Source organism: Hemitrygon akajei, chromosome 11 (assembly GCF_048418815.1).
Source record: "Hemitrygon akajei chromosome 11, sHemAka1.3, whole genome shotgun sequence".
Taxonomy (NCBI): domain Eukaryota; kingdom Metazoa; phylum Chordata; class Chondrichthyes; order Myliobatiformes; family Dasyatidae; genus Hemitrygon; species Hemitrygon akajei.
In genome coordinates this window covers 144,759,190-144,778,395 of record NC_133134.1, presented here as the reverse complement: position 1 = coordinate 144,778,395, position 19,206 = coordinate 144,759,190, and the positions used below count along the sequence as shown (strand labels likewise).

At 40.3% G+C, this 19,206-nt stretch overlaps 1 protein-coding gene across 1 annotated transcript in view; it reads right to left on the bottom strand.

Annotated features, from left to right (window-relative positions):
- The window catches only part of LOC140736101 (tyrosine-protein kinase HCK-like), a 153,710-nt gene that overhangs the window by 24,845 nt on the left and 109,659 nt on the right, over positions 1–19,206 (bottom strand). The window contains exon 10 of the mRNA XM_073061864.1: positions 16,494–16,570. Within this exon, the coding sequence (XP_072917965.1) occupies positions 16,494–16,570 (77 nt within the window). The remainder of the gene's footprint in view (positions 1–16,493; positions 16,571–19,206) is intronic.

The window sequence follows — 19,206 nt, the reverse complement described above, 5'->3', positions numbered from 1 at the left end:
GATCCCGCATTTTTCTTTCAATTAGTCGGAGTTACAAAACATAACAACGATCATGTCATCTATGAATTAAGGAGCAAGATGATGTGCCACGTGGGCTATCCCTACTTTTTTGTAATTTTTTTTAATTGAAGTTCATCAAACAAACAGGTTATCCCTACTTCTAATTCTTATGTTCTCCTACTTGCTAATTTGTTTTAACTTACTTACCTTATATTACATTTATTTTCTTGTAGAAAAATTCAGAATAAATAGGTAATAGTTGGACTGATAGTTGGATCAGGTTTACCATGAATGGCACGAAAACACAAAAGGCCCAAGTGCCACAAACCACCATAATTTCAATGGATTTTAAAATAAGACATATGAGCTTGGCAATGAATTAAATTCAGATATGAAGTGCTAAAAATTAATATATTCTAATTGCTACAGTATAAAATTCAAAAACAGCCATATGGTGATGCTTTTCTGACAGAATAGTCATCTGCTGATAAGTAACTTTGCTGCATCCAATGAAACTATAATGAAATTAAAATCTAGTTGCTAGCTAATCTATTTAAATATGCCCAGTCAAAAGCACCCCAATGAATTTTAACAACACACACAAAATGCTGGTGGAACACAGCAGGCCAGGCAGCATCTATAAGGAGAAGCACTGTCGACATTTCAGCCGAGACCCTTCGTCAGGACTAACCGAAAGGTAAGATAGTAAGAGATTTGAAAGTAGAGGGGGGTGGGGGAAATGCGAAATGATAGGAGAAGACCGGAGGGGGTGGGATGAAGCTAAGAGGTGGAAAGGTGATTGGCGAAAGTGATACAGAGCTGGAGAAGGGAAAGGATCATGGGACGGGTGGCCTAGGGAGAAAGAAAGGGGGAGGGGGGGAGCACCAGAGGGAGATGGAGAACAGACAGAGAGAGAGAGAGAGAAAAAAAAACAAACAACTAAATACGTCAGAGATGGGGTAAGAAGGGGAGGAGGGCATTGACGGAAGTTGGAGAAGTCAATGTTCATGCCATCAGGTTGCAGGCTACCCAGTCGGTATATAAGGTGTTGTTCCTCCAACCTGAGTGTGGCTTCATCTTGATGGTAGAGGAGGCCATGGATAGACAAATCAGAATGGGAATAGGATGTGGAATTAAAATGTGTGGCCACTCGGAGATCCTGCTTTCTCTGGTGGACCAAGCATAGGTGTTCAGCGAAATGGTCTCCCAGTCTGCGTCGGGTCTCACCAATATATAAAAGGCCACACCGGGAGCACCGGACGCAGTATACCACACCAGCCGACTCACAGGTGAAGTGTCGCCTCACCTGGAAGGACTGTCTGGGGCCCTGAATGGTGGTGAGGGAGGAAGTGTAAGGGCATCCTTTGCTTTCTCCAGCTCTGTATCACTTTTGCCAATCACCTTTCCAGCTCTTAGCTTCATCCCACCCCCTCCGGTCTTCTATCATTTCACACTTCCCCCTCCCCCCACTACTTGCAAATCTCTTAGTATCTTTCCCTTCAGTTAGTCCTGACAAAGGGTCTCGGCCCGAAACGTCGACAGTGCTTCTCCTTATTGATGCTGCCTGGCCTGCTGTGCTCCACCAGCATTTTGTATGTGTTGTTTGAATTTCCAGCATCTGCAGATTTCCTCGTGTTTGCCCAATGATGCACCATCAATAACTCACGCTGAGACTTAGGAAGTGAGATATCGGCTTTTATTGACTGGAAGAACAAACAACACTACATCCTGGGAAAATGAGGGAGAGCAGCAGACCACAGTCGCCTTTATACAGGGGTCTGTGGGAGGAGCCACAGGAGCAGTCAGCAGGGTCTGTGGGAGGAGCCACAGGAGCAGTCAGACAGGTATATCTAGTTCACCACACCCAATGAATTTTATTTTTTTTCAATCCATCTAATCATTATTCCTCAACATCAGATTACACTTTCTAAACTATATTAATCAGCCAATCATGTGGCTGCAACTCAATGCATATAAGCATGCAGAAAGGGGCCATTTGATGTTCGGACTAGACATCAGAATGGGGAAGAAATGTGATCTAAATTATTTTGACTGCAGAATGCTTGTTGGTGTCAGACGGGGTGGTTAGAGTACTTCAGAAACTGTAGTTCCCTGAGATTTTCATGCACAATAGTCTCCAAAGTTTACAGAAAATGGTGCAAAAATAAGAAAAAATCCATTGAAGAGCAGTTCTGCTCTCTCCACCATTAAGCACAACTACATGAAGTGCTGTCACAAGAAAGCAGCAGCCATTATGAAATGCCCCCAGCACTCAGGCCATGCTCTTTTCTCACCACTGCCATCAGGAAGGTGGTACAGGAGCCTCAAGACCCATATCACCAAGTTCAGGAACAGTTATGAACCTCACTTTCAAGGACTCTTCACCTCCGGTTGTCAATATTATTTATTTATTTATTTAGAATTTGCCTTTTTTGTTATCTTTTGCATACTGGTTGTCTGTCCCACTTTCATTGGTGCTATTGTGTTTCTTGGATTAACTGAGTGTACCCACAACTGAGTGTACTCCGTGTTGTATATGGTGACAGATATATACTTTGATAATAAATTTACTTTGAACTTTGAAAAGTTCTTGTAAATGAGAGAGGTCAGAGGAGAAAGGACTGACTGGTTCAAGCTGACAGAGAGGCAACAGTAATTCAAATAACCACACATTACAACCACGGTGTGCAGAAGAGCATCTTTCAATGCACGTCAAATTTTGAAGTGGTTGGGCTACAGCAGCAGAAGACCAGACCGGGTTGTACTCCTGAACCTGATAAAGTGGCCGCTAGTAAAGTATGTAACATTCATCTGCATCATTGCCCACACACAGGCAAAAACTCCAAAGTGGACAAGAAGGGAGTTGGCAATGTGTGGTGGGAGAGCAGTAAGGCAGTATTGACATGAGGGGAGGTGGGTGTTGGGTTCAGAGAAAGGTAGGTTGCCAAGGTGAGGATGAGGGATAATTAGTGCAGTATGAGTGGGCAGCAGTAGCAGGGTGCTCTGGGACAGTGGTTCTCAGATGAACGAGAGGCCGTACAGAAGTGAGATATGCCAACTAGTGGAGTGGTGCCGCAGCAACAACCTGACACTCAACATCAATAAGATGAAAGAGCTGATAATGGACTTCAGGAAGGGCGAGACGAAGGAACACATACCAATCCTTATAGAAGGGATCAGAAGTGGAGAGAGTGAGCAGCTTCAAGTCCCTGGGTGTCAAGATCTCTGAGGATCTAACCTGGTCCCAACATGTTAATGTAGTCATAAAGAAGGCAAGACAGCGGCTAAACTTTATTAGGAGTTTGAAGAGATTTGGCATGTCAACAAATACACTCAGAAACTTCTATAGTTGTACCGTGGAGAGCATTCTGACAAGCTACATCACTGTCTGGTATGAAGGGGCTACTGCACAGGACCAAAAGAAGCTGCAGAAGTTTGTAAATCTAGTCAGTTCCATCTTGGGCACTTGCCTACAAAGTACCCAGGGCATCTTTAGGGAGCGGTATCTCAGAAAGGCAGCGTCCATCATTAAGGACTTCCAGCACCCAGGGCATTCCCTTTTCTCACTGTTACAATCAGGTAGGAGGTACAGAAGCCTGAAGGCACACACTCAGTGATTCAGGAACAGCTTCTTCCCCTCTGTCATCTGATTCCTAAGCTTTGGACACTACCTCACTTCTTTTTTTAATATACAGTATTTCTGCTTTTGCAACTTTTAAAAAGTCTATTCAATATATGTAATTGACTTACTTGTTAATTTATTATGCTATATTTTATTTATTATTATCATTTTTTTTCTCCCTATTAGATTATGTATTGCATTGAACTGCTGCGGCTAAGTTAACAAATTTCACGTCACATGCCGGTGATAACAAACCTGATTCTGATTCTGAACATGAGCCCCATGGGGGACTGTGCCAGATTTTGTAGGGGTCATAAATAAAATAAAAATCAAGAAACTGGGGAATACAGGAGTCTCTGAATGGCCAGTGATAAGTTTACTATTTAAATTAAATATCATTAAAATACATAAATAAAAAAATCAATATATGTAATTTAATTGAAACCCTGAATGAAATGAATGGGATAATATGCTAGAATCTAGCAAGCAAAATTCAAATGAAGAAAGCAAAACTTCTGGATAACTAGTTATGTTCCAAATAAGTTTCCACAACTCTGGGAGAAAGCAAAGATGTTTTAAATTGTATTTCCTACTTCTTATTTACTTATTAATCAATCATACATGAATATCCATAAATACAGCCAAATGAAACAGCATTGCTCCAGGGCCAAGGTGCAAAACACAGTACCAACAGTCACACACAGCACGAGGCACATATAAATTAGCAAGTAAACATACAGTCTCACAAAAAATATACATAGCCCAATTCCTTAAGTGACATTTCCTGTAAATTGATCATGCAAGGATGTTATTGGCAGATCTCAGCAGTCCACAAGTGACTGTTCACATGCACGCAATCCAGCTTGTCCTTCCACCAATCGAACCATGGGTGGAAGCACTGACAGAGGGGCCAACCCCCAACACAGCATGGATGTTGCACCACGCCACCTCCGGCATCTCCATTCCTGGACTGCTGCAACAGGCCAAGAATGCAGCTCGAGGCCTAGTCCTTGCTACAACCAAGGCCACACAGGTCCCCCGTCCCTGTCCCGCCAACACACAAGGAAAACGGACTTGCAGCATTTTACATTACCGATGTCCAACAGGGTCTTGCAATTGCAAGAGAGACATCGAGGACAATCACTTGCTGTTAGACTGCCCACCACTTTTGTGCACTGACTCCGATCCCTTCTTGTAGTAGGCAGTAAGACAATCTGTACCAAGTCCAGCTCCTCCACCAACGAGCAGCTCACCAATGAGATAGACCTGCAGAACTTGAAGTTTTTAATGTCCAACATTTCTTGCAATTGTAAAAAAGACACATTTGGTTGGCCCCTGAGAGGCCAATGCATATGAATGTGCCACCATCTTACCAGAAGTAAGATGAATCTAGTTGAATGTGGTTTCAGTCTAGCTGTTTACCTGCTATGGAAAGCTCGTAACCATCTTGATGTTATGAAAAGAGGTGATCTTTGATTATCTTTAACCAAGTTGCAACCAGATATTCAAAAACCTGCTAATTTGCATCAGTTGTAAGGATCTCACTAAATACCTTTAGTAATAATATTACGTGCTTTTGAAAGCTGGCTGGAAGATTATAAACAAAGTATCCTATTCAGAGCTTTGAAATAGTTTTACTTTACATATACTCCTGTAACATTATATTTAACATATAACATTACTTACAACCTGTTAAAACATAAATATTGACTGTATATCAGAATAATTAGTATAGTTGACCAACAAAAAAAGCTTTGCAAACCTTTAGGGCCTACAGAGGGTGAATGAGAGTCACAAGTAGGCCATGAGCTAAAAAAGGCTGAGAATCTCTGCTCTAGGACAGAGTTGCTCACTAGTAATTTTCGTGAAGGACAAGTGTAACAACAGCAATATTTTTTTTGGAAAGGCATAGAGAAATACAGGTGCAATGTGATGAATGGAATCCATGGATGTAGCCCATATGGACAAGGTGGGTTGAAAGGGGTTGTTTCTGTGCTGTATGTTTCTATGATTCTAGATTATATGCAAGATCTTTCAAAAAATGTGCCAAATATTACTGATAAATATAATTTGGTTAAACATTTACCCTAGTAATCTGAAATACAAGGCTCTCAGGACATTCTTAGCAGTGTGGAGGAACATAATGATCTTGGTGTCCAAATCCATCGATCCCTCAAAGTTGCTGTGCAAGTTGATAGGGTAGTTAGGAAGGCTTTTGGTGAGTTGGAATTTGTTTGTCAGGAGACTGAGTTCAAGAGCCATGACGTTATGTTGCAGCTCGATAAAGCTCTAGTAAGACTACACATGGAGTACTCTGTTCAGTTCCTGGTACCTTAGGATAGAAACGATGTGGCGCTTTAGAGAGGATGCAGATGAGATTGAGCAGGATACTGCCTGGATTAGAGAAAGCTTTTCTACTTTTAAGAACTCTCCTGCATAGGTTTCCTGTCAATGCTAGACATGCTGGACAACCATCATTCATGATCATTTAGACTTCAGATCTGTATTTCATGTATCAGTCCAAGACAATGTTCAGATGCAGAGGGTGAAAAAGACATATTAGAAGTAATGACACTGGCTTTCTCATTTACTCTGGGATTGGAAGTGTGATGGGCTTGTTTTAATTTCAGATTGCATGGTGATGTGTAGAATGGACACAAATTTCTGAAGGCAGCCAGATAAGAAACTATTGTCCAGTATACCTCAAATAACATGATTAAAGGCATATAAAATGAAAAATGGATAATTTTGTGCTCGAAGCTGTTCTTCTTGGGTGTCAAGTATTGAAAATCATGTCAGTTGTACTACATGGTGGATGGGAACCACACTATTAATTGGGAAATAGTCTTTGTTCACCAGAAGGAGGTAGTTGAGGAGGACCCTTGTAATGACTTTTGCTGTGGTAAGTGGTTGATAGATCCCACCGGCTACTGAAATCGGGGCCCTTCTTGATGACTATCATGATTATGGCATGTTTGAAGTCTCCTGGCATGTCCTCCTGTTCAGAGACAACGGGGATTCATCTCAGAAGCCTTTCTCCATTGTCTTAGAACTTGGTGGGCTGAGGGGGACTGATTCAGTATTGTATCCCTTTAGGACTATTTCAGAGAGAATAGCAAATGAAATTTGAGTATTGGCTTCAGGAGAAACAGAATCACTAAATGTTTTTTGTTCTGAGATTAGGCCAAAACTGGTTGGTTACATGACCAATATAAGGTTGAAAATCATGTTGTAAAAATTATAGACATATATTGTTGACGTCAGTGCTGGAATGCTTGACATCAGAAAACAGATGCACAAATGAAATTCCTTTTGAACTGCCGGGGCTCAAGTTTCCCCATTGGGTGCTAAGATAACCAGAAATGAATGTAATACTGCTCTACTCTGGTGTAAATCAATTCTCAATTGTGCAGTACAACCTGTCTATTATGTTTTGTGAGGAAACTCCTTGGCTAGGAATTACGATAATTACAACATATAAGGTAACCTTACAGCATGCAGCACTACATTCTCCCATTGACTCATTTCTTAACTCCTCATAAAACAGGGCCTAATCATGAATCAGAAACACCGGAATGCAAGTGGCTTCAGAGAAGCACTTCATCCAGCGATGCTCTGCACTTCTCGTAGTAGCTTTTAGTCATGATCATTAGAAAAGTACAGCACAGAAATAGGCTCTTCAGCCCATCTAGTCTGTGCTAAACCATTTCAACTGCCTACTGCCATTGACCTGCACCTGGACCATAGCTCTCTCTACACCTACCATCCATGTACCTATCCAAACCTCTTAAAGCTTGTATGAACCACTTGTGCTGACCCACTCAGTGGCTCTCATGACCCATTGATTGGTTTACCCTCATGTTCCCCTTAAACTTTTCACCTTTCATCTCTAACACACGACCTCTAGTTGTAGTCCCAACCAACCTCAGTGGAAAAAGCCTACTTGCATCTACCCTATCTATACCCCTCATAATTTGTACACCTCTACCGAATCTCCTCTCAATTTTGCGTTCCAAAGAATAAAGTCTCAACCCATTCAATCCTTCCATATAACTTATTCTGATTGAATCTTAGCTTAGGGTCAATGGCGGTGCAAATCCTGTTCAAGATCATCCGATTGTATAGCTTTGCTAAGATGCGGGTCAAGCTGATACTGTGGTAGTTATCTGTCTTCATGAGGGATTCAGTCTTGGAGACAGGGATGATGTTTGAGAGTGACCACTGTTCTGGTTTGTTGCCTTTCATCAGTGCCGTATTACATACGTCCAGCAAGATGTCATCCAGGTCGCAGTTTTTAAGGACATCTGGTGGTATCCCATCTGGTCCAGCGCTCCTGCCCTGTTTGAGTGCATATTTGGCCTTCTTCAGTTCCTCCTCAATGGTGAATGGGCTGTCATTGATGCCGACTTGCATTAGTTTCATGGGTATATCTTCTTCTTCTTCTTCTTCTTCTTCCGTGATTGTTGGAAGGCTTCCCAGCAGGTTCTTGAAGTGGGTAAACCATGTCTGGACATGGTCCTCTGCTGTTTTACCACTTATTTGACCTGATGGGGACTTCTTTCGTCTGCTGATCTTGTTGACTAGGCGCCATGCTTCTCCATGCTGCTTATCTTCATTAGCAGCCTCTACCCCTCTAATCCTCTCAGCTAGTTCCTCTTCTTTCAGTCAGTCATAGGTGGAAAAGAGATTCTTCTTTGCTGTCTTGAATTTGTCTCTCAGCTCTTCTGTTTCGCTCCTTCTAAGTTTGGCACGACAAGCATTGACCACACTTCTTGCTGCGATGACGTCTGGATGATTCGTGGTCCAGCTCTTTTTGATTCGCTTCAGTAGGCAGACTTTTTGTTGCATCTGGTGTGCATCTATGAGCTGTTGATAGTGGTTGGTGGCAGTCTCTTCCTCCTCCCTCTCCAGTGGGCTGAAGCAATTTCTCACTTCCACAGTGTACTGGGCTTGAAGAATAGGTTGTGAGGAGAATGCCTTCCAGTCTATCTTCTCCTTGGGACCTGTGGCTTCGGGTTGCTGCAGGCTCAGTCTCACTTGCATTGACACTACTTTGTGGTCAGAACTGACTGAGTTGGAGGGGCTGTAGGTTTCTGTGTTGATCACACAATTATGCTATTTTGCTCTTACGAGGATGTAGTCGAGATGTTTCCTGTTGAAAGAGGCTCTGTTTTCGTATGTCCATAGTTTACCAGCTTGCTTCTTGAATTGTGTGTTGGCAGCAATGAGACTGTGTTCCTGGATGAAATCAACTAGGTATTGTCCATTTCTGTTGGTAAAGTTGTGGTATGTGTATGGAACATCTTCCAGTCCGACCTGGGCATTAAAATCGCTGAGCACAGCCAGGAAGTTATGTGCCGGTATTGAGGTGACAGCTTTGTGAAGTTTACTGTAGAAGGTCTTCACCTCCTTCTCCTCGCTGCAGTTGTACGGGGAGTACAGATGATGACAGAGGTCACTGGGTTTCCACCAAATTCCGCAGTAAGGATTCTGTCACTGACTGAGACTACGCCCCTCAGTGCCTTCTTCGCCTTGCGATTCAACATCAGCCCTACTCTGCCTTGTGCTGACATCGTCATCAGCTCTCTCCATGCGGATGAGGTGATGAGGTGCATCCCCTCTACCTCTGTGAACCTTATCTCTTTGTCTGGGTGCACATGATGGTGTTCTTGGATCCCCAGGATGGAGATCTCATAGCTGCTTGCCTGTGATTCCAACTCTGTGCATCGAGGCAAGAGGCGGATGGTATTTGCATTGAAGGTTGAGATGATTGTTTTTACCTTACAGCGCAAAAGAGACGCAGTTCGCAAAGCTTTTGACTCTATTCACCGAGGTAAAATGCTGAAGATACTGAAAGCTTACGGAGTGCCAGACCATCTACTGAGAGCAATAGAGTCCAGCTATACCAAGACCATGGCGAAAGCTGTATCACCAGATGGAGAAACAACAGTGTTCAAGCTCCTAGCTGGTGTGCTGCAAGGAGACACTCTGGCACCCTACATCTTTATAATCGTCCTTGATTACCTTCTACGTCAAGCTACCAAAGATCATGACAAGCTTGGTCTTACCATAAAACCAGGATGAACCAAAAGGATCAGACCAGTTATGCTCACAGATCTCGATTTTGCAGATGACAGAGTCCTGCTCTCTGACCAGATGGAGGAAGCACAGCAGCTACTGACAAAAGTGGAAATTAAGTGCAATAAAGTTGGACTTCACCTAAACGCTAAAAAGATAGTACATGGCGTTCAACTACAACAAAGGTACTCTCAAGACCGTAAAGAATGATACCATTAAGAAAGTCTTAGACTTCAAGTACTTTGGGTCAAGAATGATGAGTTCGGAGAAGGACATAAAGATACAGAAGGTGCTGGCGTGGAGGGATATGAACGACATGAAGGAAATCTGGAGGTCGAACCTGACCAGAGGGCTCAAAAAGAGGATCCTCATAGCAGTCATAAGAGTCCATTCTCACGTAAGGATGCGAGACGTGGACATTCACCAAGACCATGCAAAAGTCACTAGATGGTTGCTATACACAAATGCTCCGGATGGCTCTTGACGTGTGTTGGCAACAGCACATGACGAACATCGAGCTCTATGACAACCTACCGATACTCACTACTAAAATTGACGCGAGAAGACTACAACTAGTGGGGCACTGACTACACCACCCTGAGCTACCTGCCAGCCTAGTCATCACATGGGAGCCCAAGCATGGGAGGATGAACCCTGGGTGCCCTCCCAAGACTATGGTCAACACGCTCCTACAGATAGCGGCACAGCTAATGTAGATGAACTGAACACACTGGTGAGGGAGAGGGAGGAGTGGAGAGTCCGTCATTGTGCCCGACGCTGGCTCCCTAGGCCTGAGTCGACGTAATAGTAGTAGTAGTAGTAAAGATATCAAACTCAGATAAGACTGTACAACAAAGATTTTGCTTCCTGAAAACCTTTAGGTGTATCTTATGAATTTTGGGCTACTGACCATGAAAATCACCATGAAATTTCCCTATCATGCACCTTTTTAAAATAAACTTATGTTTACTATTTCAATTCATATTTCAAGTCAAAACGTTGTCAATAATGTTAGCTGGAAAGTTTCCTATCCTGTCCAGGCATGCTTGGGCATGCTTAGGCGGTGCGGCTGCTGGATGGCAGGACAGGTTTTAGTAATAGTTATTTGGTTCAGGACTGTGAGGATGGAATTTGCTATCAACAGGCAGAAAAATTTCTATGAAGGATTTTGATATTTGAGACAGATGCTTCCCAGAATAACTGATGCCAAGATCAAGGAAAGCATTTTTGTTGGTCCACAAATCATACAGGTCATGACAGGCAATTTGAAGAATTTCTAGTGGGACCAGAGAAAATCACATGGAAGGCATTCAAGGAAGTTGAAATTTTTCTACAGAGCACCAAACTACATGCAGCTGGTTGAAAGCATGCTTCAAGTATATAAAACCATGAAATGCAACATGTCACTAAAGATTCATTTTCTGCATTCCCATTTAGACTTCTTCCCTGCAAATCCTGGTGTTGTTAGTGACGAGCATGGTGTAAGGTTTCACCAGGACATTGCAGTCAGGGAGAAAAGATACAAGGGCAACTGGAATTCATCAATGCTGGCGAATTATTGTTGGACACTTAAGCGAGAAGCCTCAGACACTGAGTACAAATGAAAATCATTACCAAAATATTTTTAACTTAGTTGAACTATTGCAAAGCATTAGCACCATTATGCAATTAAACACATTATATTCAATAAAAGTAATTTGTTGTTTCTCCAAATTCCTACGTGATACAAGTAGTCTGAAATTATATGTGTTCATCTTCAAGCAGTCTATCATAAACAAAAAACAATTCTGAGGAAGCAACACTTCTGAAAAAATTTGTTGTCCAGTGTTGAAGGAAACTAACATTATGAGACCACATCAAGTAACAAAGTTAGGTTGTTGTGAGGACATTTGCAGTGTGTTACTTAGATATTCACCTTGTATTGCATATACATACTATGAAATGACCTGTTCAAATTAAAGAGAAAAGCCTTTAGCAGTAAAAATTAGAATGCATAGTGCAGTCAAGATACTGTAACTCACCACAGAAACCTCACCTCCTTCTTAAAGTCTATCAACACAGCTCAGGGCTGTGTGCTTAGCTTCTTGCTCTACTCTCTCTATACATCAACTGTGTGGCTAAGTATAGGTCCAATACCATCTACCAATTCGCCAATGTTGTTAGAATCAGGGATGGTGTCAAGGTGTTAAATTGGTCAGTTGGTTGAGTGGTGTCATTAACAATCACCCTTTCAGCATAACCAGAGAACTGAATGTGGACTTAAGGAAAGGGAAGTCAGGCAAGCCTGCACCAATCATCAGTGAAGAGTCAGCATTGTTAAGAGCGAGCAGCCTCAGGTTCTTGGGTGACAACACCTTATGGAGCTGCCATGGAAGCATATCAGTTAGTGTGATGTAATTGCAACTTGGGCTGTTGAAGCTTGGAGTTCAATCCCAGTGTCCTTTGTAAGGGGTCTCTGTACATCCTCCCCGTGGAATGCATGTTTCCACTGGGTGCTCCAGTTTCCCCTCTCAGTCCACAGTTAGTAGGTTAATTGCTCATTGTAAAATGTCCTGTGATTAGGTTAGGGTTAAATCAGAGGTTGTCAGGGGTTGCTGGGTAGTGCGGCTGGAAGGGCCTATTCTGCTTTTTATCTCTAAATAAATAAAATAAATCTTAGAGGATCTATCCTGGGCCCAGCACATAAATGCAACCATGAAGAGGGTGTGTCAGTGTTTCTACATTCTTAGAAGTTTAAGGAATTTGAATTTGAAGGATATAATAAAAGTACTGACAGAGGTGTTACTAGATCAAGCCTTTTAGGGCAGAAAATATATGTAGGCTCAGAATGGTTAAAAAAAGGCTTTTCTTCAGGAAACCTCAAAATTCAATAAGAAACCAAAGGCTAGTTTTCCGTTATGCTGACACAGAGACTACAAATACTGGAATCAGGAGCAAAAAGCAGTGCTGTTAGAACTCAGAGGGTCAGATATCATCTGTGGAGGCAAATGGATGGTTGATATTTCAGGTTGAGACAAACATTGACTAGCCTTTTGCCTCTACCATTGCTGCTTGACTTGTTGAGTCCTTCTAGAAGCCTACTTTACTTCAATTTTTGCTAAATTTTTCTGCGGAGTGACATGGCCTACTTACTTGTCTTCAATTTAGGAGTTTCATTAAAGTTTGCAGGCAGTGATGCAAGCAGATTAAAAATAGGCCAAAACAATTTTCACATCTCTTTGGTGAAGCTAAACAGCTGCTGCTTCCATCTACACATTCCTGCCAAATAATAAACTCCTCTCTTCATGAAATTACATCTGACCATGTCTTTTACCTGATTGTGTTTAATATATTTGGCAGAACTTGAAGATATATTAGATATTGGTTTTGCAACCCATACAAATATAGTTTTATGAATGAAAAAGCGAGAATAGGGCTAAACTCATCTCTCAGGACAGTCCACCCAACTAATGTGGGGATTTATACTTGTGACCTTTAATAGGATCATACTGATATAAAGGGAATTCTGTCCCAGTTAGAGCCAAGCTTCAAACCATATACAATCCATCACAAAGACAGCCATTTCCCCCACTAACAGAAACTGCTTGAGGTCCACACAAATTCAAGCAGTATCTTTACACAGAGAAACTGAGTTAATAAACACAAGAGATTCTGCAGAGGCCGAAAATTCAGAGTGACACATGCAAAATGCTGGATGAATCAAACAGGTCAAGCAGCATTTTGGTCCAAGGCCTTTTATTAGGATTGGAAAGGAAGGAGCAAGAAGCCAGACAAAAGGTGGGGGGAGGGAAGGAATATAAGCTTGCAGGTGATAGGTGGAACCAAGTGAGGGGGAAGGCTGGTAGGTGGGGGAGGGGATGATGCAAGAAGCTGGGAGGCAATAAGTGGATGAGGCAAAAGACTGAAGAAGGAGGAATCTGATAGGGGAGGACAGTGGACCATGGGGGAAAGGGAAGGAGGAGGGACACCAAAGGGAGGCGATGGACAGGTGAGGTGAAGAGAAGGGGTATGGGGGAAGCCAGAATGGGGAATGGAAAAAGAGCCTGTTCATCAACCTGCCTCCTCAGCCTGTTCATCAACTCTGTTTCTCTATCTCCATATGCCGAATGACCTGCCAATCACTTGTAGCATTTATTTCAGATGGACTGCAACTGCAGTTTTTTTTTGTGGTTTTCAACAAATTCTACAAATACTTCAATCAGGTGGTGTCAGTGGAGAGAGGAAAAATGAATTGTTATGACAAGTGGATGATCTTACATGAGAACTGTTGAGTTTTCACACAAATAGGAATGACTGGATATCTGAAATTGTTGAATTCAATATCAGAGAGCAATAATGTGCTTCGATGGCACAATATATTATCTCTTTTCCAGGCATGGTGTACTTCTCATGAATCAGCAACGAATATCTTTTATCTGAGATTTTCTTTAACCTCAACCCTTAGTTTTATATCCTCTTTTCTATCTTTTTTGCTCCAGCACCCCCATAAGTCTCTTTCATTTACACTCTTCCAGAGAGATCAGCTCTGATTAACAAACACCATCTTACATGGCACCAACAGTATTTATGCTACTAAACAATCTTGGTCTCCATCTAATCACATATATTTCCTTTGTTTTCAGCATAATACCCCCTCGTTAAACCATTAACACAGTTCCTTTTTTTCCCAGTTCTGAAATGCAAACTCTCCCATTATAAGCTGCCTTACTTGACAAGATTCTAAGTATTTTTTCCAATTCTTTCTACCTTATATTTTCAGCATCTGCTTCTTCTTGCTTTTCAACTTCCACTTCAGCCTCTTCTCCAGAACCAAGCAAATTTTCACCTGTCAGCTGGCTTCTCCGTAGTTAATAGTCATCAGTCCTCTGCCTTACATCATGACATCCAAAATCCCAGCTTAAATCGACAATCATATTTCACTGAACTGATATAAAATAGCTTCCTTAACCTAACCATACTGAATTGAAACCTTAATCTTACATTTCAAATGGTCTCCTCCATTACTGATGGATTCTTCCCCGTTTGTATTCTTCGTTCACCTAATTTGCTCTGTATTCTCTAATTCCCCCCCATTGAATTCTTTTGCTCTTCCAATTCCTTTTTCTTACTTTAAGATCTTCTTAAAGCCCTTCTTGATCAGGTTTTCAACTCCCAATTCTCCTATCATGTCTAATTCAGTTAACTTTTTTCTATCTTCTTCACTTTCACTGAACACTTCAGCACATTAAAGTGTACTGTTGGTATGAGGCCATTTTAATACATATTTACAGCCAATATTTCCTCATTTTCAAATTTGTTTGAAATTTCCTCTCTTCAGCTGTTTTATTACAGATACTATTGTACAGCATTCAACAAGCAGTGAGTGAGAGGCTGATATGACTGTGCTGTCTGTATGGATGTGGAAATGAAAAGAACAGAATTTAAGTGTTCTGAAGTTCCAGTGTAGTTCAGATAGTGCACAAAGTCAAACCATTGATTCTGCTGTTAGTTAGCAACATCAATAATTATCCACTGTTTGTTGAACAGGGAAGAACAATTAATTTTAAGGAAGTTTCTAAATTAGTTTAGAATTAAGACTGACAGCAATATGCAAAGTGAAAGTCAACTTTATGATGAGCTAATATCTAAAATAATGAGGAAATTTAAGACCTCCCTTGTACTAGATCTCCAATATTGAGGAATGTTAATAAGTACACAGAAATTAGTTAGTTCTACAAAGAGTGTGCTCAACATTTTAAACAGAAGAGATTCTACAGATGCTGGAAATCCAGAACAACACACACAAAATGTTAGAGGAACTCAGCTCAGGCAGCAGCTGTGGCAAGGAACTTGTCTGATGAAGGGTCTTGTCCAGAAATGTTGATTGTTTATTCCCCTTTGTAGATGCTGCCTGACCAGTTGAGTTCCTCCAGCATTTTGTATGTCTTACACCCAGCATTTTAAACAGGGTTTTCTGTAGAATCAGGAGTTGAACTGGCACAGAATCTAAGACAGATTCATGACTCTTTACAACTCAGTTCTACCAAAGCGTCTTGGACCTGAAATATTAATTGCTTCTCTTTCCACTTATGCTTCCTGACCTGTTAAATATATACAGCATCATTTTCATAAATTTATAACTGAAGATTTTTTATTGTAGGTTATTAATAATGTAAGAAAATTAGAAGTATTTGCAAGATTATCAAGTAAGGTTGTTGCTGGAGCAATATTAGAAGAAGTTCATTAATTAAGAAAACTAGTTTATGGACAAATCAATTATCTAGAAATAGTTGCTAACTTGATCTACTTCAGGTTTTATATGAAATATATGTATAAAAATCAGGTGCTAATACATCCATTTTCCAGGTTTAGATGCTTTATGTAGACCTTAAATGCCCAAGAATCTCATTGCTTGGTAGGTAGAATATTGATAAAAACCTTTGTGCTTTTCTAAAATAAATATATGATCAAATAGCATTTAAAGATAAAAATACATTGTTTTAAATGCATGGCTGGTCATTGAAGAACTCTTATCTTCAGTATATAATGGGTAATTTTAAGACAATACATTAAAGATTAACATAAGCAGTTCATTAATTATTTTTGGCAATTTTAAGTGAAATGCATCCTAATGGAAATATGCACAAATTATTGTGACAGTTACAGTTGCATGCTGGTCTCTCAACCAATAAAATGCACATGGTGTACTAGTTTCCTTTAATAAAAAAGAAAGCTCAGATATTCATTTTCAAATGCCTTGCCATTTTGCTCTTGATCTTCATAAAAGGTGTTGTAAAGTACCATGATCACTTACTTGAGCTGAAAAATCAATCAGTTTGGGTAACTGTAATCTGTTCCCTTCATCACTCTTCAAGAAATCTAATAAGCTTCCTGTAGGAGATAGAAGGGGATTTAATTACTTATTAGGCTGAGACACAAGTAAAAGAACGATCTGGGCATTTATTTTTATTTACACCCATCTTAACAAGACAAACCCATGATGAAAATAATTTCACGCCTTCACTGGTCAGATGAAACAGAGGAAAGATGAAATTGGTAGGATTAACTATTCCAGTATAATACAGTCTCATTCTGTCACATACAAAAAAACCCATAGTTTTACTTTAATTTTTTAGATTAAAAATAATGTTAAGCACACCCAAATGAATTGCAGTCAGCAATGTGGAGGAAGCTTGTTCAATGTAATGAACTTTTCTTTCTGGTTAGCTGACCAAGACTAACATCTCAAACCCCACCCTCTCTAATTGGTTGGTCTCTGCTGAGAAATCAAGTGACAGATGGCTCGCTGCAGCTGGCGGAAAGAGGTAGCTGATATAGTTCCTGATTTGACACAAAAAGGATCATCAAAGATGTCCATAATCCTTTCCAATGCACTACAGTGCTCCAAAGATGCTGGACCGTATTCTCCTTCGGATTTTACTCCAAGCCACTAAGTTTTAAATGTAACATTGAATATGTTAAAGATTAAATATTAGCTGGCACAGACAAATTTAGAATCAATTTATCAAAGGGTTCTAAGACCAGAAAGTGATGGAAGAGGTCCTCAGGATTTCAAACATGATGACAAGGTTGAGGAATGTCTGAATCATTTTAAGGCAGTAGACAGGCAATAGTTTCAATGGACAGAAAATTAATCTTGTGACAAGGACTAAAGACCAAAAGATTTCAACCTCTGGTTAGGGGGAATTCCTGGAGACCCAGGTTTGGATGTTGGTCAATTCTGACCATTGTTGGACAATTTAGAAAACAGTCAAGGCAGGCAGAGGTGAGAAAGGACTGTGTATAATGGCAAATTTCTCTGCAGTTTTGATTGAAGTTTGCAAGAGGAAGTACATAAATGAGCAATGGGAGGAAGATAAGAATAAATCTTTGAAGAACACATTGGTAACATTGAAGGAGAATGTGATGGAAGACAAGCCTTTGCAGTTGGCTCTCCATTTCTGACCAGATGGATAAAAATGGAACTTGATAAGTGCAATCCATCCAGCTGGATGGCAGAAGAGAGATGTTTGAAGAGGATCATTTATTTAACTGTGTCAAAAACTATGGATGGGTTGCAAGGACAAGGAATAATTTTTACCTTTGTCAAAGTCACATAGCTTCTTAGCGCTCAAAAATATGAATTGTCTTTGCAACAATTTTATAGAAAGGCACTTATAAAACAGTCAACACAAGAACTTAACCTGATTCAACATTCATATGCTAATATATATTTCATTTGAATTTCTATTCACGAGTTAGACTCTCTCCAAACCCTACAATTCATCTTGACTGGGGCATGCAGGTTCAAGTGAGAAATTGTTTTAAAAATTAAACTCACAGCTTTACTAAAGCTTCTGGGCCAAAACACTCCTTGATATAATTTCATTACAGGTTCAGTCATTCATTATTAGTTTGGCCCAAAATCCATGTACAGAAATAATTCAAACTCTCTTGAATAATTATGGTGCTTGAGTAACTATTGAATTATTCTGCAGCTTTTTCAGTACAATTTGGCAATTTATTGTTCATTTGGAACAATCTATTCTAAAATTACAAATAAAAGTTCAAAACTTTTTCATGCAGTTAAAGCATATTATTTTAATTTGATGCCAATTTGGATATGATTTTTTTAAACTTGAGTTCCTTTAGATTTTCCAATTTTTTAAAAAAAAGCTCAATATAAATGATAATGTACCAAAATATGGCTCAAATTATTAACTGAATACTTAATAAATTACATCTATTTTAAAACAGGACATGTTCTTTAATTAGCATACAGAAAACACTATTTTTTCAATATTTATAAATATAGTCAAAAGACAATTGTTTTGTAATTTTTTTTACAATTTAAATGAAATATTTTGCTATCTGCAAAATCATTTGTTGCGGTTTAAGAGACTGGAAAACTCAGAGTTGAAAACTAGCGCATAACTTACACTCACGACTGACCACATCCTCCCTCACATTCATTAAGGATGTAGGCAATGAATTACTTGTGTACTTGCAAAAAAACTGATATGTTCACGGATAGGCTGCTGTTTAGATGTATGAATGCTTCTCCTGTGCCATAATGGAATTGCTTTTCTTTAACATTAGAAATGATTAAAGTTAGTGGGGCAGATATTTGGTGACAAATTCTAGGAAATGTGGCATAAAATTATCATTTTGTTCAGCGGAGTGGAATAGGAAGGGAAGCTCAGAACATCTACTTAGGCTCATTCTTCCTTACAAAATAGCAAGCCATATTGCCTACTGAATGTATGTTAGCATTTTGAATGATCCTCTAAGTTGCATTCCTCCACTTAACTCTCTGTAACCTATTCTCTCTCACATGCTCATTAACTCCCTCCTAATCCTCCTACTACTGACTTGCATAAGAAGAACTTAGAGCAGCCAATTAAACTACCAACCAGTGTCACTGATGTTGTGGGAGGAAATTGGAACATCTGGGGCAAACCCTCAAATTCAAGAGAGGTGTAAACTCCAGACAGCCAGTAACAGAGGTTAGGGTCATGCCTGGGTTG